Source organism: Choloepus didactylus, chromosome 8 (genome assembly GCF_015220235.1).
Source record: "Choloepus didactylus isolate mChoDid1 chromosome 8, mChoDid1.pri, whole genome shotgun sequence".
Taxonomy (NCBI): Eukaryota; Metazoa; Chordata; class Mammalia; order Pilosa; family Megalonychidae; genus Choloepus; species Choloepus didactylus.
In genome coordinates this window covers 20,348,969-20,372,687 of record NC_051314.1, presented here as the reverse complement: position 1 = coordinate 20,372,687, position 23,719 = coordinate 20,348,969, and the positions used below count along the sequence as shown (strand labels likewise).

The following is a 23,719-nucleotide window of genomic DNA, read 5'->3' as shown; positions in this document are numbered from 1 at the left end:
TCTTCGTTGTGTCTCTGGTTCTCTGGTATACTGACTGGTTGAGCTTGTGGCTCTCATGTAGCTACCAACCTCCTTTTAATTGCTTACCACAAAATATACATTGCTTTTTTGAGAGCACCCATAGGTTTGAACTTCCCTACAATCTGTTCCAAATTAAGCCAGTCCCTGTGGGGAAAACTTTGAAGCTCTCTGTTCTATGGCCTGTCTCTACACCTGGAAAAATCTCTGAGCCACTGTTCCAGAGCTGGGAAGGGAGGTAGTGGCATTCTTCTCTTGGAGAGACACTCCTGCTCTTTGAGTAGGGTGCTGGGCTGGAGTGGTGGCCTCTGGTCTTCTCAGCTTGACTTTCCCAGCATGGGACTTCTGTCCTATGAGTGCATGAGTAGGGGAATCAGGGCCTCAGTATTCTCACCCTCCTATGTCTGGGGTAGAACCTCCAATCTATAAGTGGGGCTGGATGGAGAAGAGATGCTCCAACCTCTTGGCTGCACTTGCCTGGAATCTATGTTCTGCAGCATGGAGATGGAGAGGGGAGAGGAATGAGAAATTCTGGATGTCTGCCCCTCCTGGGGAGATACCGTAGCCCTTGACTGGTAGCTGGGAGAAAAGAGAGCCCAGTCTTCTTGTCCACACCCACCCAGAGTGGAGTTTCCATCACATTGAGAAAAGGTGGTTGGGGAAGGTGCTGCAGATCATGGCTCAAGTACCATGGTCTATTATTCTTCCCAACAAAATTTAGTCGATTTTCTTGAGTAAATATTTCTTCATTTGCTAAATTCCCACAGGACAATTTCCAGAGACTTTAGTTATTTTAAATAATTTTTACCAATTACAGTTGTTTCACTGGGGAGTGGGTCCTCAGATCTCTTCATGACACCATTCTGGAAATCATCTCTCCCCACAAAGGCTAACAAGCGGTAGAAAATATAGAGAGAATTATTTACACTCTGAAAGGAGTCATGTCGTTCTCAGTACCACATGTCCACATATCCACAAACATACAAACACATACTAGACATTTTGATGTTCATATAGCAATTTTCATCCTAATATAAGAAATAATGGGCCTTCAAAAGCTTGTGCTGAAGATTGCAAAGGGAAAAGTACACTGTGTGTTTTGCAAACTTTAAAGGTCTTTTCAGAAGTTGCATATCACTAACAGAGCTGTTAGTGTTTACAAAAATCTTGAAAATATGAGGACAGAATGTATGATCTCTATTTTACCTGATGTTTTCATTTTTCTCTTTAAATATTCCCTTTATATGTTTTTTGAGTATGATGGTTAGATTTTTTTTAAAAAAATTTCTCATTTTTTTATTGCAATAAAATACACAACATAAAATTTACTGTTTTAATCATTTTTTCAGGTATACAGATCAGTGGTATTAAGCACATTCACAAAGTTGTGTACCTATCACTACTATTTCCAAAACATTTTCATCATCCCAAACAGAAACTCTGCACCCATTAAACAGTAACTCCCCATTCCCCACCCCCGTTTCCTTGGTAAGCACTATTTTACTTTCTGTCTCTATGAATTTGTCTACCTAAATACCTCATATAAGTGGAATCAAACAATATTTCCCCTTTTGTGCCTGACTTATTTCACTTAGCATAATGTTTTCAAGATCGTCCATGTAGTAGCATGTATCAGAATTTCATTCCTTTTCATGACCAAATAATATTTGATTGTATGTATATACCACATTTTGTTTATCCATTTATCTGTTTACAGACATTTGAGTTGTTTCCACTTTTGGCTGTTGGAAATAATGCTGCTATGAACACTATATACAAGTATCTGTTTGAGTCCCTGCTTTCAATTCTTTGGGGTATATACTTAGCAGTGGAATTGCTGGGCCATATGGTACTTCTATCCTTCATTTTCTGAGGGACCACCAAACTATTTTTCTACCGTGTCTGCACCATTTTACATCCCCACAAGCAATGCATGAAGGTTCCAATTCTTCCACATCCTCACCAACGCTTGCCATTTTCCCTTTTGTGATGGCAACCATCCTTGTGGGTATGAAGTGGTTACCTCAATGTGGTTTTTTTTTTTTTTCTTATAGAGGCTTCCAAAGAGGCCTTTATTTATCTAGCTCAAAGTACACACTATCATAATCTTTTTATTCCTTTTACTAAAATAGTTCAAATCAATGTTTTTACCACTCTATCAAAAAGTTTTCTTTTTCTCTCCCCAGATCAAAGTAGTTTAACAGAAGGTAGAAATGGGCACAAGAGTTTAAGGGGCTTCCAGCTTCTACAGAGCCTGGGGTGGGAGAAGGCATTGGCTCCAGTTCTCACCTCAGTCAGTTCTACAGAAAATAGAGTACAGCTGCTAGGGCCCAGGACAGCAGTTGGCCAGGCCAGCCAATTCCCAGAAAAAAGCACAAATATTTTTCCCCATATTAGAAAGATTTACAATTCTTCCGCTTGGCAGTCATGCATTTAATTTGCTTCTTTAAAAAAATCAGTAGTATGTATTCTGTTCCTCTCAAGTTTCAAGAAAAAAAAAATGAAAGGTCTCTTTTTTCTCTTTAAACACTGAGGTATAGCTAAGAAGTTCTGGATAAAAATGTGCCACCCTAAAATATGTGCTCAGCAAATTCCAGTTCCAGGATGGCCACCTGGGGTGGGGCTGGAAGGGTGACGCCCATCACAATGGGAACTGAAGACAAAGGATGACTAGCATTGGGCTTCAGGCTCTAGAACCAGAGGCTTGGAAATGGAAAGGGACCTTTAGGAAAGGACACCAGGTTCAGCAACAACCCCCCACCCATTAGTTTCCAGAGCTGAGGCTCAGAGAACAGAGGGATCACATGACATCATCCTAAATTTGAAAAATAGGAAACCACTTAAAACTTTTAAAACATTTTTAAAACCTCCTCTTACTACCAAGTGGAGAATTCATTGGCAGAAGACCTGGGTATGTGCCGTCCATAAAACAGGAGGCTCTATTAGCAGAAGATGGTATTAGTTGTGAACATGGAAAAATGAAAATTGATTCAGTAGGAACCTTAGAAGGTAAAATTGATAGATTTGGATTAGAAAAGGGAAGTGAGGGCAAAAGAGCCTTTGGCATGTTTGGATGGGGGTCATGGTATTCACTGTAAAATGGAGCAATGGAAAAAGATAAGATGGGAAAGGTGGGGTGATGTGTATTGAGGTCCCACCCACAGAAACTCAGAACACAGAAATTGTTCAAAATTTCTATTCTTGGATAATTATTTTCTTTCAGGCTAGAACTCTCATTAGAGATCAGTAATTATTAACTTATAATTGTGTTTGTCCTTTAATTTAAGTCCTTCAGTGGCAGAAACTGAATTATATCTATTTCTATACATCCAGTGCCAAAAACATTGCTTAGCTCATTGTTAACATCATAGAGAAGCAAAAAGAAAGGAAAGAAGAGGAGGGACAAAAATAATGGCCCAAGTGAAAGCAAACCCACAGTTGGTTAGGATTACATTTTTTTTTAAAAAATTCAGTTTTATTGAGATAAATTCACATATCTCACAATCATCCCTGGTGTACAATCAGTTGCTCACAGCACCATTTTATAGTTGTGCATTTATCACCACATTCAATTTTTGAACATTTTCATTACCATACACAAAAAAAGAATAAGAATAAAAGTTAAAGTGCAAAAGAAAAACACCCCATACCCCTCATCCCTCCCTATTATTCATTTACTTTCTGTCCTCATTTTTCTATTCATCTGTCCATACACTATATAAAAGGAGTGGGAGCCACAAGGTTTTCACAATCACACAGTCACACAGTGTAAGCTATATAGCTATAAAATCATTTTCAAGAATCAACGCTACTGGGTTGCAGTTCAACAGTTTCAGGTATTTCCTTCCAGTTATTCCAATACACTAAAAACTAAAAAGGGATTTCTATATAATGCATAAGAATAACCTCCACAATGACCTCTCGACTCTATTTGAGATCTCTCAGAAACTGAAACTTTATTTTGTTTCATTTTGCTTCCCCCTTTTGGTCTAAGAGGTCTTTCTCAATCCCACAGTGCCAGGGCCAAGCTTACCACCACAAGTCATGTCCCACGTTGCCAGGGTGATTTACACCCCTGGGAGTCATGTCCCATGCAGGGAGGAGGGCGGTGAGTTCATCTGCAGAGTTGGCTTAGAGAGATTGGCCACATCTGAGCAACACAAGAGGTTCTCTGGGGTGACTCTTAGGCTCCATTTTAAGTAGGCTTGGCCTCTCCCTTGTAGTAACAAACTTCATAAGGGCAAGCCTCAAGATGGAGGGCTCAGCCTTCTAATTTAGTAGCCCCCAATGCTTGTGAGAATATCACTAATTCCTCAAGTGGGGAAATTTAATATTTCCACATTTCCCCACAGTCCCTCAAGGGGGCTTTGCAAATACATCTTCCTTTTCTGCCAGAATTGTTCTGGATACATTGAGGCTTCACACCAACCTGCACAAACCAACCAGATCTCACTCTCCAATCAATGCTCCATGTAATTATGTTGTTTGAATGAACTGACCATACAAGTCAAATTATATATTGTGTTACAAAAAATATAGATCTTGCACCTAATAAACATCTCTTCCTTTGGTCCCACACAGAAGCTAAAGCTTCAAAAATGCTGTTAATATCACCCTTTATCCTTCAGTCTGATTTACCTTAGTCCTAACCAAGTCCATTTCACTCATCTAATTGAAGTCTGATCTCTTTTTTCAGACTCTTTAACATTTGCTCTATGGGGTAATGCTGACATTCATAGCTGCCAGACTCTAGCTCTTAGTCTCAGGTGTCACACAGATACCCAAAGCTCCAGGGACCGACCAGGTTATACACAAAGTACTCAGAATCTCAGAGTTTAGAAATAACTATTACAGCTCATGAATAGACGCGACTGCTGTAAGAGCTTACAATCTAGGAACCTTTACAATAAGCCTTCCCCTGATAACCTATGCTCTCAGACTCAATTCTCAGAGTTTGCACATTATAATTAGTCCATGTTAGTAAAGCATTATAATATTTTTCTTTTCATTTCTGGTTTATTTCACTCAACATACTGTCCTTAATGTCCATTCACTTCACAACTTCACTCTTTCTTGTAGCAGTTCAATATTCTATTCACAGATCACCATTCATCAGTTGATGTACCATTAGGTCACCTCCATCCACTGCAAATAGTGCATACTGACACCATAAACCCAACTGTGCAAATGTCCCTTCAGGTCCCTCTTTTCAGTTCTTCCAAGAATATACCCGATAACCAGGTTGCAGGACCATACGGCAACCCCATGCTTAGCTTCCTGTGGAACCACCACCACACTGCCCTCCAGATGGGCTGCACCATTCTACTTTCCCACCAATGGCAATTAGGTATGTCCCTTTCTCCACATTTTCTCCAGCACTTGTATCCCTCTGTTTATTTTTTAGATAATTTTATTCATATACCATACATTCCACCTAAAGTAAGCAACAGAGTTATGCATTCACCAACACTATCTATTTAAGGACATTTCCATTTCTTCCACAAAGAAAGAGGAATAGGTGAAAAAAAGTAAAAAGAAAAGAGTGACAACTAAAAAGCAACAAAAGACAAAATAAAATTAAAATAAAATACAATAAAAAAGTCAGACAACACCACCAACACCAAGAATCCTTAGACCTCTCCCTTATAACCCCCTCTTATAGACATTTACATTTGGTATATTGCCTTTGCTACAATCACTGGAAGCATATTATAATGTTACTGTTAACTATAAACTCTACTTTGCAATGATTGTATTTTTTTCTCCAATACCACCCCATTTTTAACACTTTGCAAAGTTGACATTCATTTATTCTCCCTCTTGTAAAAGCATATTTGTATATTCAATCATAATCACTGATGACTCTAGGTTTCACTAAGTTATACAGTCCCAGTCTTTATCTTCTGTGGTTAGGATTACATTTAACCTCATGTAACAGAAACTTCACCACAATGACTTAATAAAATAGGTATTTATTTTCCAGGGCTGGTTCTGCTGCTTAAGAAAGTAATTAGGGACCCAAATTAGCTTTATATTTGTGCTTCATCTACCAAATAGTTGGAGGACATAAAGTAGTTCTAGTGTATGAAAATTCTACTAATTTCCCCATGTGGTGGATACGTGGATATTAATTTTATTATTATTTATCCTGTACTAACATTTTATGTGCAATTTTTATTTAGGATATGTTTTGCATTTTTAAAAGATAAATGCTTAGCTTTAGGCTTTAGTTCTCATGATGGTTTAAAACATAGTTGCTGCAGCTTCTGCTGTTATATGCATACCAAGGAAGAAAAAGGGGGAGGACAGAAGGGCAATCACCAAGTCAAAGAGCAAATCCAGTTGAATTTCTCCCCATTGGAAGAGACTTCCCAGACTACCCACTTCTTTATCATCGGCCAGGATAGTGCTACGTGACTGCCTCTGGCATTAAGAGAGGTTGGACTCATTGCTATTACAAAGTTGGAATTCTTTTTTTAAAAAAGAAAACAAATTCTTTTTTTAAAAAGTAAGAAAGAAGGGCATAATGGATATTAGATAGATAATTAGTAGGTTTTGAAGATTGTTAAGCTATGGGACACATCCTTCTTTACGATACTTCTAGTCTTCTTCCCATATGCCCATGAAAATACCCTTTTGAGAGGGAATATGGTGGCAGGCCTTCACACTTAGTTTTTAAGGGACTTTTCTATATCTAATGGGAAAATTCATCTCACTAGCCATGTCCTTAGTAAATCTTGGAGAAGAGTTTCATAAATATTGAAAGATTGGATAGGGGCTTGCCTGATGCCCCCAATATCAAATTTTCCAGACTTCATCCCTTCTCTCATTTCCTGACACAATTCCTCCCCACCAAAGTTTGCTAGAGAAGTAGGATTTCATTCATTGAAAATTAGCTTTATTATTTTCATGTTTCTTTGGTAAGTATTAAATTGGCTTTTTGTCAACTGGGGACTCTTAATTATATAGACTTTCCATCTTTCTAAGATGTTGCAGGGAATGTGTGAGAGGGGAAATTCTGCTCATTAACTCAGACTTACACAAGGAATAGTGCTATTAGCCCCAAGCCATCTTACTTTCCACAGACTAAATACCCAAAAAACATAGTCTCAATGGTTCCTTCTTTAGATTCTTCTTCATTCAGCTTGGATTCCAGCCAGACCTTGTCCCCCTTCTCCAGCTGCATAATGACCATCCCTGAAACATGTTTGTAGCTGTCTTTGGCCTGGGCTTGCTTCTCTCTGACCTGGATGCCATTCCTCATAAATGATATCTTCACCGTTTGCTGAAACAGTCCAATATCAAAGCCAAAGCTGTACACACCAGGGTTGGTGCAACTGAACATTCCAGTGGTCAGATTAAAGTGGTTGTGATGGTTGTACAGCGCTTCCTTGAAGGCAATGGGCTGGAAGGGGTTTGGGAGGGGTTCATTCAACCTCACAGCAAAGGCGGATTTTGGTGGGGTCGGGCACGTCACAATAACTCCAGGTACACCTCTTGGCCCCGGGAGTCCTGGCAAACCCATAGTTCCTACATTCCAAGATACACAGACAGAAGAAGGAAATGACTCTGAAACCAAGCATTTTATCATCAGCATATTTCCCTCTTTCCATTTTCCATCTACCCATTTTACTTTCGTTCCATTTTTAAAGTGTTCAACTAGCGGATAGCATTCAAATTATAACTTCTGAATGCATAAGTACATGAATTTTTTTTTCTAATATCTCAGGGGCAGAACCATGTTTTCCTTATTATAAACCTTAAAACTAAGGAACACCTTCTGTAGGAATTGACACAGAAAAGTCCAGAAAAGACCACAGATCAGTGGTTCTGAAACCTATTTATGCATTACAGTCACTGCTAGAGCTCAAAAAGTTACTGATGTCCTGACTATCTTGTTTCTTCTGAATCTGAATCCCTGGAGGTGAAGGCTCAGGAACCTGCATGTTGATAATGTACACAGGTCAATCTGATGGAGATCACAGCCTGAGAAATCAACTTTTTGAGCAGTTTTTAATGGTGCGCAGATGGCAAAGCAGGTGCTTATAGCCTGATTTTGATCTCCTAATTCTCAGCCTCTTGGTGCATTTCCATGCTATTGCCCTGCCCTGATTTTGCAAGAATCACCACTGCTTCCATGTAAAATATGGGCTGTCATAGAAAGCACAGAAATAACAATGCTATTTGTGAGAGTACGTCTATTTAAGTGCTAACCAACTAATTTATCCAGCTTCGTAAACTTAAGCATGTGAGTGCCATCAATGGTCTTCTTTAGAGTATAAATTTAACTTATTCCCCAAAATATATGACAGAACTTAAAATTTAAAGAAGAAAGGGAATACACATGCATGTTTTGCATGGTATAGGCCTGAAATTCGCCAAGTTCAGCCATTCCCTCTAATCTAGCAACATAGATTTTTCATCAAATGTTTTACAAGTAAGTTAATTTTCATGTTGTGCTTGCATGTGTGTGTATGTGTGTTTGAGTATAATTGAATGATCTTTGATACCACAAATGTAAAATTTATCTCAATTTTGAAATTGCTTTGTTTTGCCAATCCTAGATGAGTTAACTAATGGGAAAATACCAGGTCTCTAGCTGAGAGCTGCAGTGCTCTTGTGTCAATTTTCCTTGTTATGCTCCGATCTGAGAATTCCAATTCTCCAGCCAGGAAACACTTCTTCCTACATAGTTGAGTACATGTCAACTGAACCTCTTCAGATTCTCCCATAAATATTTGCAATTGTTGATACCTGACCAATTTTGAGCCACAAAACAGCAATTTCAAATGGTTTAACCTACTATAAACAGAAGTATGGGGGTGGAGTTCCTTTCTTAGAGAACATTCAGGTTGCAAACAACTGCTTCATCCCCAACTTGGCTCTCAGCAGAACGGTAAGAATATGAGGATGAATGAATCCTGCTGACACTTTTGCCTGTAAAAATTCCCCCAATTATTTCTTTATACTGACATGTTTACACTGAATGAAACCAATTCATGTTTTTGTCCTTGCCCCTTGCATCATTTGTGTGGGTAGTAACCAGAATTGTAGTTTTGGGCCCCACTCCAGTGGCACATCAAATATCCTGGAGATCTTTCTAAACATATAGGTTGTTTGGATCTAGATCTATTCTTAAGTTTCTTATTTAATAATTGTAAGAAGAGCTCAACAGTCTGATGCATAATCAGAGTTGAGAAACAGCCTAAAAATCACCGAAAACAAGAAACATCTTCCTTCAGCAAGCTTAATTATCATGGACACTTGGGTCTATGAACATTATAATCAAAGAAAGAAAGGAAAGATCAGTATAAGCAGAAGAAAATTATTTCTTACCTGTTTCACCAGGTTTTCCTCTAGGACCTGGGGGACCTTGGATTCCTTGGGGTCCTGGAGCATTGCAGGGTTCAGGATATCCTTTAATCTTGAAATCAGCCAGGACTGTAATGGACAGGGTCAAAATCCAGAAACCTAAAGTAGTGAAATAATGGAAACTAGAGGGAGTAATGGAAGTGGAGACTGGAAGATGCTCTGCTACTCTTGAAGGATCATGTTTCCAATTTTATCAAATAGACCCAAACTCTCACAATCCCAAAAATATCTGTTAATGCAACCATCCACATCAATCTGTGAATGGGTCAGAGAAGGTTAGGAACGTCCCAGGGCATATCTGAGGTTACGGAACCCTCTTCAGTTGCCCACTAAATAGGGCATAGAAAAAACAAAAAGGACCTACTGATCTTTCCTACTTTCAATGTTGTTTCTTCCAATTCATGCTTCTGATGGTCTAGAAATAGTCTCTAGCATCCATATTTCATTAATTGGTCTTAATTATGATGATTAGGCACCTAGGGTCCATTCACTTAAGCATTAGGATTGATGGGAATATCTCTGAATAGGGGTTTCTGTACATATCCCTATATCTTACCCTCATATCTCCTTTGTAAATTTTTTTATACTTTAAACCTCATTTCAGGTGTCATTCATTTCTTGAAATAATTTGTGCTTACCACTTCTGAATTACCTCTTCATTACTTCTGTTGATGCATTGAAACATTAGAGGGTATATTCATGTATACAGATGTCCTCTTTAGGTCTTGCTGATTGAATTGAATTATGGATCCCAATTGTTTATTCCTCCCTACATTCACAGCCTTGCCATGACTTCACTGTGGGCAGAGTACTTCTCTGTGCCTTAAATGTGGGTTTGGCTATGTGAATTACTTTGGCCAAAATGATGTGACTAGAAGTCGACAGCTTGCAGCCTGAAGTAGAATGGTCCCACACTACCTTCAGATTTGTGAATATAAGTCTTTATGGCTGTATGCAATCAAAAATTTGTTATGCAGAGATGAGTAATTGTTACAAGATTCTTGAGGGCTAACCGAATGTACAGTGCAGGAAACACTTATTAAATTACTACCATATCCATGTATTTCCCCATATTATGTCCTATTACAGTAGCTGTAAGTATTTGGAAAATGGAATGTACTAAATTTACTTCAATTAATGAATTAAACCCTAGGGATTTTCATTTGGATTCACTGGCCTTCGTTTTGTCCTAAAGTACTGAACTACTAAGATAGTAATTGGAAATGAAATGTTTTCCTATCATTGAAAAATCCTATCACACTTTAATTTTAAATGTTGGCTTTTTTCACATATGTTAGGAATATATTCTACCCTCAAATGACAAAATCCTAATAAATCAAATTTAACCCCTGGATAGAACTGGATAGTAGAGGTATGTCTGTAGGTAAATTGCTGGTTTCTTTTCTCTCAGTTTCCTACCTATAAAATGAAAGATAATTACATCTATGTAAGAGAATAATGTAGGGATTAGGGACAATTTAATAAAAACATCAAACATAGTAAAGGCACAAGACTGACTCCCACCATAATGTTGCTCTGACTATTGCTCACCTTGTGAATGTATCTAGATTGTAGGACTTTTCATTGATCAGTGTGCCGGTTTGGATGTATTATGTCCCCAAAACACCATGTTCTTTAATGCAGTCTTGTGGGGGCAGACTTTATCAGTGTTGATTAGGTTGGAATCTATTGATTGATTGTTTCCATGGAGATGTGGCTCAACCAACTGTGGGCAAAACCTTTAATTGGATAATTTCCATGGAGGTGTTACCCCACCCATTCAGGATGGGTCTGAATTAAATCACTGGAGCCATATAAAAAAGCAGCTGAGAGTGACAATTTGGACTGTGGCTTAGAGGGATATTTTGAAGACGGCCACTGAAAGCGTACTTTTGCTGACACTTTGGAGATGACAGTCCAGAGTTTGCTCCAGAGAAACTAAGAGAAGACAAAAGATTCCAAGAGCAATATTTTGAAGAATGCACAGTTGCTGATAGAGTTGCTGGAACACAACTCTGGGTCAATAGGCATCAGCCACATGCCTTCCCAGCTAACAGAGGTTTTCCAGATGCCATTGGCCTTCCTTCAGTAAAGATATACTTGTGTTGATGCCTTAAGATTTGGACATTTTCATGGCCTTCAGACTGTAAATTTGTAACCAAATAAACCCCTTTAAAAAAGCCAACCCATTTCTAGTATTTTGCATAACAGCAGCATTACAAACCGGAACAATCAGTATCCTTTTATTCACATTAATAAAGCAATATGATCCAAGCATGAACATGGATTTAAATCCAACAAAATAGGTTACCAATAAATATGAATTCTAAAGAAAATTCCACCCAAAAACTGAAAGCTATATCTGTCATGATAAATCAACTTTTGTAGCAGACCAGTCCTAAATGTCAGCTTAAGAACTTAATTTCTGTATCAGCTTTTTACTTTCTTGAAAAGACAAGCCACCAATCATATTCTTGGCAACAAAATTGCCCTTAATTTCTAATCCTATTGATGTCTTGCAAAATGATAAAAGGAAGTGAAGAATGGAAATGTAAGAATAATCTGAGAGTTTGATGTCAACACCAGATACACATGGTTTCATACATCTCTTTCACACTTCCCAACTGCAAAAAAGTCGCCTAAACTCTCTCTCAGCCTCAACTGTACAGCAGTGCTAAAAATTCCAAGTTAAATTGTAGAATTGCTTAGAAGTCAAAGACTGTGACATAATAAAAGTGCCTGAGGTGACAATCGTTACATTGCTCTAGACCCCCTTCTCCTACTCCCTACCTCCTAATGAGAACACCAAGCTAATGTGAGCAGGGGGTTCTTTTTGAATAAAAGTTATTGATGACGGTTTCTGCCATGGAAGCCTTGGGACACCTCAAAATAATTTTAATATGGTTATGAGAAAATTCTGCAGTTTCAGGAACTTATATTGCCCATCTCGTTTTTGTAATTTTCTACACCTCTCTGTGTCATTGGGTGGGATTTATTATTACATTCCTCATGGGAAAGAAGGAAAATTTGAGGTCTGGAAAAGGAAAGTAGTTGGACTTCTTTGAGGCTCTTTTAAATGGAACTTGTTCTGAAATATTATTCTCTTTCTTTTTATTAAATTTATCAAAAAATTAAAAAAAAACAGACAATAAAAAAAATTTCAAACAAAACCAAAACAAAGGAATAAGAAAAAACAAATAACCTAAAATAGCTACATTACTTCCAAGACATTCCTACGCTACCCCAAGAAAATATACAGACTATAACCCAGCAAAGGAATAAGAAAAACAGATAACCTAAGATAATTACATTTCTGTGAACTTGTCCCTGCCATACCCACCAGAAATTAACAAACCTTAGTCATTCCTGAGCATTCCCAGAATGTTAAATTTACCCACGAAACCTTATCTTTTCTTATTAGATTATTGTCTCCCTTTCACTATTTGCTGTCTATCGCTAGGTCCCCTACATTCTACATTATAAACCATTTATTTTACATTTTTCAGTGTTCGCATTAGTTCTCTTATTTTTAAATGATTTGTGTGTTCGTTCAATTATGGAGTTGGGCATCTCATATGTTCAGAGTCTAAAGTAGGCCTCACATCTCTGTCCCTAATCAACCACACACCTACACATACACACACAAACACACATGTTCACAGACACAAATCCACTTGCCACCCAAACACAAAGTTCTCACATACAAAATTAACTGAATACAGGTTGCCTACTAACAACAAAGGACAATTCTAATTGATATTTCTTAGATATAATAGCATTGTCTTCAGCATATATTGTGAGGATGCTACAACTGACTAGAAAATGTAACCATTATAGAATTTGTTATAGGAAGTTATTGAAGAATCAATGTCCCTATGTAAAATTCATGGGAATTAGTCCCTTCCTCTCAAATTGAAAGTCCTTCAAGAAAATCTGCTTATATGTTCTCTTTTTAATTCATGTAAGACACCTCAAATATACTGTGGTGTAATATGAGAGGGAAAGAGAAAGGAGGAGAAAGGAGAGAGTGGACAGTAGATAGAAAAATGAAAAATATATATTGAGTTTGGTTTTTAAAATGGATATAATAAATAAAATCAATAATAAATCTTAACATATGATAATCAGTAAGATAGTGAGGTAAGGGAGAGAATGGGTAGGAGATAGTGAGAAAAATGTGTGTGAGAGAGATAGACATAATTACAGGAGAAATACACACACAACAAATCCGGGGGAGGCATAGCAGCATTCAGCTAGGCAGAGATTTAAAATAAGCAGCAGAATAAGAGGCAGATAGAGAGAGTCAAAGATTCTTGGCAGGTATTGATATTATATGCTGGCTTAGGACACTATGGGTATTGGAGTATTAAAGTTGAATACATATTCTAAAGCAACACATGTGGGATGTTTCATCATCTGTCTTCCTGTCACAATTCCTCTGCACTGTTTTGCATAATTGAGAGTTCATTAAATAATGATGACATGATTTGTTGCCCCAATTTGACTCCCATTTCTACCTTCTTTTGCTAGTGGCAAGGCAGAAATGAAATCTGTGCTTTTGACAGTTATGGGGATCTGGTCTCCCAGAGTCGATATTAGGATAAAATTTTTTACATATGAAAGCAAGAGAAAAGGCTGTGGAAAGTAATACCAGAGATTTAATTCATTATTGTCATTAGAAATGAATGCACTTACCAACAATTCTCATGGAGAGAGCTCTTCCTCTTTCCCCATGCATCCTGATATTATGGAAAGAAACGTAACCAAAACTGGTTCCTCAGCTATCTTGTTCTTTGCTCACTGGTTTGATTTTCAAGCTTGAGGCTGGATGATTTGTTGAACTGATTTTTCTAAATATTTAGTCTTCTGGTCTCTTGCCAGGCTGATGTCCCAGTTAGATTTTAACCAGAGAGAGGTTGCAGCATTTGACATTCACACAGAAGTAATATTGTCCACATAGATCTGGCTGAGTTCACTTGGACAAAAGTCAAGGCTGGGATTCTGAACACATGGACTTTGTTATTAATGCTTCCATTATAACCTCACTTTCCCAACCCATCTAGTGGGCCCGGCTCCCAAAACTCCAGTGTCACCAAATTATTAGAGACAGAGGTTCCTCTGACTCTCCAGTTCAAGTCCATAATATCGTGGATAGAGTGAGAAAGCCCGAGAGGGGACATGATATTTCTGGATAAGTCAGTTTAAAAGATAGGAGGTTTCCTGACTGACTGACTCAGCTTGGGAACTTTTCATGTGCCTAACTCCTTTGCTCCAAATAGTCCTTGTTAGCTGGTTGCTTTCCCTGCTAATCTCCTGTAACAAACCAGACTTTCTGTGCTTCTCAAGAAGACTGTAATATTATCTAACAAATTAATTAACTATTTTATCTATCTTCTTTGTACATGAGTTTGTAAAGTGGAGTGGTGCAATATGCCACTGGGATATGTCACTACTGCAATCTTGGGTCTGAAATCAGGGTTTAAATTAGTAGGAACACTTAAATAGTGATTTTCACAAATTTCTGGAGGCTGAGTGAGGCCTAGTGTGAGAAGCTCCTGGGGGCGTCTTAGGGAGGTCTCCACACTTTCATGGGTTTTACCTCCGTGAATCCTAAGTGGTTCTCACCACGAAAAGCCAAAAAAAAAAAAAAAAAAAAAAAAATAACCTCAAATCTCTGTGAGGGAGGAGAAAAGTAACCATTTTGAAATACTGCCAGAGTATTCTCCATAAAAAGGTCCACTCTAGTGAAAAATACTTTCCTAGATCCATGTTTTTAATAGGCAGAAGGGCATTTGCCCAATTCCAGGCCCCTCTAGCCTTCCTATCTCATCTAAGGGAAAAAATAAGTAAGACATACTTGCGAAGGCCACAGCCCAAGCATATGGGCTCAATAAAACACTGAGACTTAATCATAAGATTATAGATTTCTTCTTCTCCTCCACACCTGAACATCACCAACAGAACCCCAATATGATAACAGTGGAAGAAAGCTTTAATTACTGCAAGATGCAGGTTCTATCTGAGGAAGAGTTTTAGGAAAGCCCAAAATCAACAGAGGAGACAAAACAAGGACACTAGAGGCATCTGAAGACTCTGGAACCTACGACCACAGAAAACATTAAACATAATTTAACTCTTAGCAGATTAACAAACAGCCTCACATTAAGGTTTATTTATCTTAGTTCCTATTACCAAATATGTTATGGTTGGCTTTCAACAAAAAATTGCAAAGCATTTAACAGGCAAGGGAAATCAAATCCTGGAGAGACAAAACAAGCATCAGAGGAAGACTCACATACGACACAAATTTTGGAAATATCAGACAGGAAATTTAAAATAACTGATTACTATGTTAAGGACTCTAATATAAAAAGAAGGCAATATGCAAGAATATTAGCAGAAAGATGGACATTTAAAAAAATTAAAATGAAACGTTAGAAAACAAGACACTTAAATAAATGAAGTATGCCTTTGATGGATTCAGCAGTAGACTGGTTATGGCCAAAGAGAGAATCAGTGAGCTTGAGGATACGTCAATAGAAATCTCTCATAGTGAAATATGGAGATGAAAGAGAATTAAAAAACAGAACACAGCATCCAAGACCTGTGGGTCAATTCCAAAAGGTGTAACATATGAATAATTTGAATACTAGAATGGTAAAAAAAGTAGAGGACAGATCAGAAGAAATATTTGAAGCAATAAAGGTTGAGAATTTTCCAAATTAATGACAGAAACTAAACCACACATCCAGGAAGCTCAGAGAACACCAAGCAGAATAAGTTCCAAAAATCCACATCTGTGATCTGTGTATATATCATCCAAACTGCAGAAAATCAAAGAAAAGGAGAAAATCTTGAATGAAAGCAGAAAGAGTGTGGGGAGGGGTGAAAGTGGGGGAAAGGGTATCTCTTACCTATAGAGGAACAAGGATAAGAATTAAAGCAGATTTCTAGAAACCGTGCAAGCAAGAAGAGAGGGTAGTGAAATATTTTAAATGGTGAAAGAAAAGAACCGCAAACATAGAATTCTATAGTCAATAAAATTATCTTACAAAAGTGAAGAACAAATAAAAACTTTATCAAACAAACAAAAACTGAGAGAATTCATCACCAGCACATCTGAATGCAAGTGATGTTAAAATAAGCTCTTCAGGGGGAAGAAAAATTATATATGTTAGAAATTTGGATCTACACAAAGAAAAGAGTATCAGAGAAGAAAAAAAGCAAAGTAATAGACATTTTTCTCCTAATCTTAATTTATCTGAACTCCATATCTGTGATCTGTGTATATAATATTGCCTTAATATACTATAATATAATACATAATATTATAATATTATTACTATAATATTACCATGAACAGTTACCTTATCTAAAAAGTAACTGTTTCAATAACAATGTATTGGGTCTTTAAAGCATATGGACAAATGAAATGAATGGCAATAATGTCATAAAGGGAGAAATTAAGGATTCTCTGTTAAAAAAAGCCTACACTATACATTAGACAGTGTAGTGTAACTAAAGTTGTATTTCAAACTCTAGGGAAACTGGTAATTTTTTAAGAAGGAAAGAAAATGGGATCTCATATAAAACAATAAAACAACAACAACAAAAAGGAGATGGAAATGAAAGAAACAAAGAATAAGTGCAAAGAATAAAAAACAGTTGCAAACATGACAGATATTAATCCAACTACATGAATAATCACTTTAGATGTCTAAATATGCCAATTAAATGCAGAAACTGTTAGAGTGGGATAGAAACACAAGACCCAATTATATGTTGCATACACGAAATCCTCTTTAAAGATAGAGACAAAGATAGATTAAAAATGAAGGTATTGAGAAAGATATACCATGATAACACTAATAAAAACAAAGCTGGAGTAGCTATATCAATTTCACACAAGCAGACTTCAGAACAAAGAAAATTATTAGAGAAATAGAGGGACATTAAATAATGATCAAGAGGTCAATTTTCCAAGAAGGCATAACAATCCTTAAAGGGTGTGCCTAGCAACAAGGCATCAAAATATGTAAGGCAAAAACTGATAGAACTGAATGGAGAAATAGAAAAATCCACTATTATAGTTGGAGACCTCAACACTCACCTGTCCATAATTGACAGATACAATAGGCAGAAAATCAGTAAGGATGTAATTGGACTGAACAGCTTCATCAATCAACTGGATCTAATTGACATTTGTAGTATTTTCAACCCAACAACAGCAAAATACATGTTCTTTCAAGCTCTGTGGAACATTCACCAACACAGACCACATCTTAGAAAAAAACACACCCTAACTAGTTTAAAAGAATAAAAATAATGCAAAGTATATTATCAGACTAAAATATAATTAGACAAGATATAAATAACAGGAAGACAGCTAGAAAATTCTGCAAATATTGGGAGATTAAACAATGCACCTTTAAATAATACATGGGTCAAAGGAGAAGTCTCAAGAGAAATTAAAATATACTCAAACTAAATTAAAATGAAAATACAACTTATCACAATTTGTAAGAAGCAGTGAATGCAGTGCTTAGAGGGAAACTTATAGCATTAAATATATATATTAGGAAAGAAGAAAAACAAGTTTCTAACTAGTCTAAACAAGAAGAAAAGAGAGAAGACACAAATTACCAATATCAGAAATGAGAGATTATCACCACTGATCCCATGGACAATAAAAGGAAATTATAAAACCACTATATACCCACAATTTTGAAAACTTATACAAAATGTACCAGTTTCTTGAAAGACACACTCTAACAAATCTTACACAAGGAGAAATAGATAATCTGAATAGTCCTATATCAATTAACAAAATTGAATCAACAACTAATAATCTTCCAAAGCAGAAAGCAGTCAGACCTAGATGGTTTTACTGGTGAATTTTAATAAATTTAAAGAAGAAATTATACGAATACTCTACAATGTCTTCCAGAAAATAGAAGCAGAAAGAACACTCCTTCACTCATTTTATGAGCCCAAGACCACCCTAAAACCAAAACTAGAGAAAAAATTATAAGAAAGGAACATTACAGAGCAATATCTCTAGTGAATACAATACAAAATCCACAACAAAATATGAGCAAACAGAATCTAACAATGTATAAAAATAATTATATAGCACAAGCAAGTTGGCTTTATTGCAGGTATTCAAGGCTGGCCTAACATTCAAAACTCAATTAATATAATCCATCACATGAACAGGCTAAAGAAGAAAAACTATAGGAAAAGAAAAGAGCTGTTTGATGAAATCTAACACCCATTCATGACAAAAACTCTCATCAAACTAGGAGTAGAAGAGAACTTCCACAATTTGGTAAAGAACACCTACAAATACTACACAGCTAACATACATAATGATGAGAAATTAATGAATTCTCTAATATCAGGAGCAAAATACCACACATATTCAACATAATAATGAAAGTCCTAGGTTTTGCAATCAGCAATGGAAATAAAAGGCATTTAGACTTGGCAGAAAGAAATAAAACTCTGTTCTCAGATGACATGATTGTCTACATCAAAATTCCCAAAGAATTGACAAAAAATGTCCTGGAATCAATATGCAATCATAGCAAGTTCCAGGATACAAGATTCATATACAACAGTCAATTGCTTCCCTCTATACCAGCAATGAACAATTGGAATTTGAAATTTAAAACACCATAGCATTCATACTAGTAAAAAAAAAAGGAAACAGGTGTAAGTCCAACCAAATATGTACAAGATCTCTATGAGGAAACCTACAAAGCTCAGATGAAAGTAACCAAAGAATATCTAAAACATGGAGAGATATTCCATGCTCATGGGTAGGAAGACTCAATATTCCTGCCAAATAAGATGTCTGTTCTTCAAAAATTGATCTATAGATTCAACACACTCCTAAGCAAAATCTCAGCAAGTGAAGAGTGGGACTTCCTGTCAATCAAGATGCTTCAGATTTCTGTAACTCCACAGAAGCTTTGGACAACTAGCAGAACAATCTTCCTCAAAGCTCTGGAAAGTGGTTAAATAGTTGCGGTAACTGGGCAGTGTCAAATCAAGAAAGCACAACTTAAAAATGATAGGAAATGCTCATGGTGCCATTTCTGTTCCTCCCCCCACCCTTCCCCAGAGTAGTGTGGAGCTGGCCTGCACTCCCACTGTGGGTCCCTGACCCTGTCATGGAGGGAGAAGTTTAACCTCTTTGCATATTCTGGGGCACCTGTGTGTTGCTACAAATCTATTGATAGCATTCTAAAAGCCTGAACCAGGACATTTGTCTTTGGCTAACCCTTCAAGAACTTGCCCTATAGGCAGAAGCAGTTTGTGGATAGCTAAAACAGGGTAAGAAACAAGTAAATCAAAGTATCCTGGGGCAAAAGATTATTGGCTTTATGACATACAATAAAGCACAAAGCAGGAGGGAAGCCTACTTTATAAGGCATAGAGAGGGCATTTGGATTCCTATAAACATGGGTATTTCTAAGGCCATGAGCAAATAACCCAGGACAAAGTACAAGATCAGAAAAGTCAGTGTGGACCCCACACTTCACTTTTGACTAAGGATGACCTTTCTTGATAGAAGGTATAAATTCTGAAAAAGAGCTCCAATCAAAACAAAGATAATTTGAAAAGAATGTAAAAGGTGTTTTTTGCATTAGTTTTTTTTTTTTTTGTTTGTTTGTTCCTGGCACTCAGGAAAATCCCAGTCATATCACAAGCTAGATACAAACTTAAGGAACAGACAGCTCAAGGACTAAATCCCAGAGATAACACCTTAAAATATTAAAATATACAGTGTGAAACAAAAGGTTACAAGACAAACAAACAGGAAATGATGGACCATACAAAGGAACAAGTTAAAACTTCAGAATCTATTAACAAAGAATACAAGACTTTGGACATATAAGACAAAGACTTTAAAAAAATGATCTTCAATTTGCTCAAATAGATAGAAGAAAACACAGAAAAGAACAAAGTATGTCAGGAAAATGATGAAATGGATAATATGAGAGAGAAACTGAACTTCAGAGTAAACTTATCAAGATAATCAGATGCCTAGACATCAGCAAAAAATTACAAGCCATACTAAGAAACAGGAAGGTATGGCCCACTCAAAGGAACAAATTAAAATTCAAATGAGACACAGAATATGGAAAAACTAATCAAAGATGTTCAACAAATCTCTTAAATCAATTCAAAGAGATGAAGGAAAATATGGCTAAAGAGAGAAAGGCTATTAAGAAGACACTGTGTGAGCATAAAGAAGAATTTAAAAGCATATAAAGAAACATAACAGAAATTATGGGAATGATGGGCACAACAGAATGGAATAAGAATACACTAGAAGCATACAAAAGCAGATATGAACAGGCAGAAGAAATCAGCAAACTAGAAAACAGGACAATCAAAACCTTACAGATAGAAGAACAGAATAGAGAAAAGAATGGGGAAAACATGAGTAGCGTCTCAGGGAATTGAATTACAGCATAAAGCTCACAAATATGTGTGTCATGGGTGTCCTAGAAGGAGAAGAAAAGGAAAATGGGGCAGAAAGAATATTTGAGGAAACAATGGCTGAAAATTTCCAAAATCTTATGAAAGACATAAATATACATGTCAAGAAGGGCAATGTACTCCAAACAGAATAAATCCTCATATTCATACTCTGAGACACATACTAATCAGAATGTCAAATCCCAAAGATAAAGAGAGAATTACAGAAGCAGGAAGAGAAAAGGAACTCATCACACACAAGGGCTCCACAACAAGACTATGTCCCTATTTCTCACTGGAAAACATGAAGACAAGAAGGTATTGATAGGATAAATTAAAAATGTGATGCATATGTGTGTGTGAATATATATACAAAATGGGATATATAATAGCTGTAAAAAGGAATGAAGTTATAATATACACAACAACATGAATGAACCTTGAAGACATCATGTTGAGTGAAATAAGACAAAGACGAAAGAGCAAATATTGTATAATCTCTCTTATATCAAATAAGTAGTATAAGCAAATTCATAGAGTCTGAAACTAGTAAGTGCCCAGGGGCTGGGGTGGAGAATTGGTAGTTAATATTTAAATTGTATAGTTTCTCTTTGGGTTGATGGAAAAGTTTTGATGATGGATGGTGGTAATAGCACTGAATTATATATTTGAATGTGGTTAAAAGAGGAAATTTTATGTTGCATATATGTTATTAGAATATAAATTAAAAAAACCACAGGATTTTACAACACAGTGATTGAACCTTAATATAATCCACAGACTACAGATAATAGTACAATTGTAAAAATGTCCTTTCATGAATTGTAACAAATGTGCTACATTAATGCAAGGGTGTTATATGGAACTCTGTATTTTGTGAATGATTTTTCCATAAACCTACTTCTCTAGTTAAAAGAAAAAGTGATGGGGAAAATAACAAATAAAAATAATACTGTCAATTTAAACCAAATTATATCAGCAAATGAAATGTAAATTGATTCAACTGTAAGTGATTCAAATAATGATTAAAATAAGATTTGGGGGAAAGAAAAATCAACACTAGGCTGCTTACAGAGATAATCTTTATATACAAAGATATAGACTGATTGAAATTTAGGGATGGAAAAATGTACACAATGTAAAAGTAAGCATAATAATGTTGATGTGTCTATAGTAATATCAGAAAAAAAATTTAAAATAGATGTAAAGTAAAATTTCATATTTCAGGACTCCAGTGTCATATATACCAGGCCTCTCGAAGTGGTCCTACAGTGCAGTGAGGCTCTATTTGTTTTTTCTTTATTCTTATTTTTATCTTTGTTTTAATTTCACCAATCTTTTTTCTGCAATATTTAATCTGCTGTTAATCCCTTACAATGTAGTTTTCACCTCTAGAAGTTAATTTAGGTCTTTTTAAAATGTCTTATATGTCTCTAATTTTTTAAGCATACATAATTCAGTTATATAACTGTTTTAATACCCTTATCTCCTAATTCTATCATTTATGTGTGTTCTGGGTCACTTTTGGTTGGTTGATTTTTCTTCTCATTATATATCCTATTTTCCTGCATCATAATTTTTTGGGTGTTTAACATTTTTGTATTCTTATAAATATTTTTGAGGTTTGTTCTGGGATACAGTCAAATTACTTGGAAACAGTTCAGTCCTTTCAGGTCTTACATTTATGTTTTGTTACCAGTACCAGAGCTAAGTTTACTCTAGGGCTAATTATACCCCCACTCTGGAGGCAAAGCCCTTCTGAACCCTTTAGCTTAAGCCCTTTGAAATATGAAGGTCTTCAGTCTGGCTAGTGGGAACAGGCACCATCCCAGCTTTTTCAAGAACCTGGTACTGATCTGTCTAATCTTTTTGGATGGTTCTTTTGCTGGCCTTGGGGAGTTTCCTCAGATGCAGCATGGATACACACTCCTAAACACTCAAGGTTTACCCTCTGTAAAAGTCTGAAGCTTTCTTTCTGCATCGATCTCCACTCTGATACTGTCCTGCAAACCCTAGTTGCTTTTCCTGTAAACTTTTTGGACTCTCTAGTTGTTGTTCCCAAGCAATTACAATAACTGACCATCTTTATAGATGTTTTGTTTGACATCTAACCTTAGAAATCTCTAGAATATCTAATCCCAAAATATCTTCATGCTTTTACTAGATTGCTTGAAATTAGCTTCCAGTTCTGGTATTTTTTTCAGCACCTCAAAGAAACACAAGCTACACTTGAGAGAAGAAAGCAAACTAAAGTTGTGAGCTTTGATCTCAATATTTTCTCAAAAAATGTATGCAAAAACCATGACTCCTTTAACTCCACTCAGGATATTTATCTTCAGTAATTATATCAATTAAGTCTAGACAGTAATTGTTATATCAGTTACCATAAACACATTTGAATATCATCAATACGTATACCCATGAGACCATACTTTTTGTTTAATCTGACGTTAAGACATGCTCATCCAGCCTATCTGGTTTCAAAATGGCTTTCTCCCAGGACATTCCTCTCTAGGCTTCAGCTTCTCTCCAAAATGTCAATCTCAGTTGTTCTTGGGGTGTATGTCCTCTCTTAGCTTCTCTGGAGCAAAAGTCTGCTTTCAAAGGCCATCTCCAAAATGTCTCTGAAAACTGCAGTTCCTCTCTCAGCACCTGTGCATTCTTCAAATTGTCCCTCTTGGCTGTAGCAAGCTTGCTCCTTCCGTCTGAGTTCACATAGTGCTTTAGTAAACTAATCAAGGCCCATGCTGAATGGGCAGGACCACATCTCCATGGAAATTATCCAATCAGAGTTATCATCTACAGTTGGGTGGGTTGCATCTCCATGGAAACATACAAT

General features: G+C 36.5%; 1 protein-coding gene across 2 annotated transcripts in view; it reads right to left on the bottom strand.

Moving 5' to 3' along the window:
- Nucleotides 1-5,970: 5,970 nt before the first annotated feature.
- The window catches only part of LOC119543121 (hibernation-associated plasma protein HP-25-like), a 36,714-nt gene continuing 18,965 nt past the window's right edge, over nt 5,971-23,719 (bottom strand). The window contains exons 1-3 of one of the 2 annotated variants that reach the window (XM_037847804.1): nt 14,086-14,211; nt 9,355-9,489; nt 5,971-7,548 (exon numbers count right to left, since the gene is read on the bottom strand). In XM_037847804.1, the coding sequence (XP_037703732.1) occupies nt 7,091-7,548; nt 9,355-9,489; nt 14,086-14,128 (636 nt within the window). In that variant the 5' untranslated portion in view covers nt 14,129-14,211 and the 3' untranslated portion in view covers nt 5,971-7,090. Of the gene's footprint in view, nt 7,549-9,354; nt 9,490-14,085; nt 14,212-23,719 lie in introns of those variants that run through there. The other variant, XM_037847805.1, reaches the window with a different exon arrangement.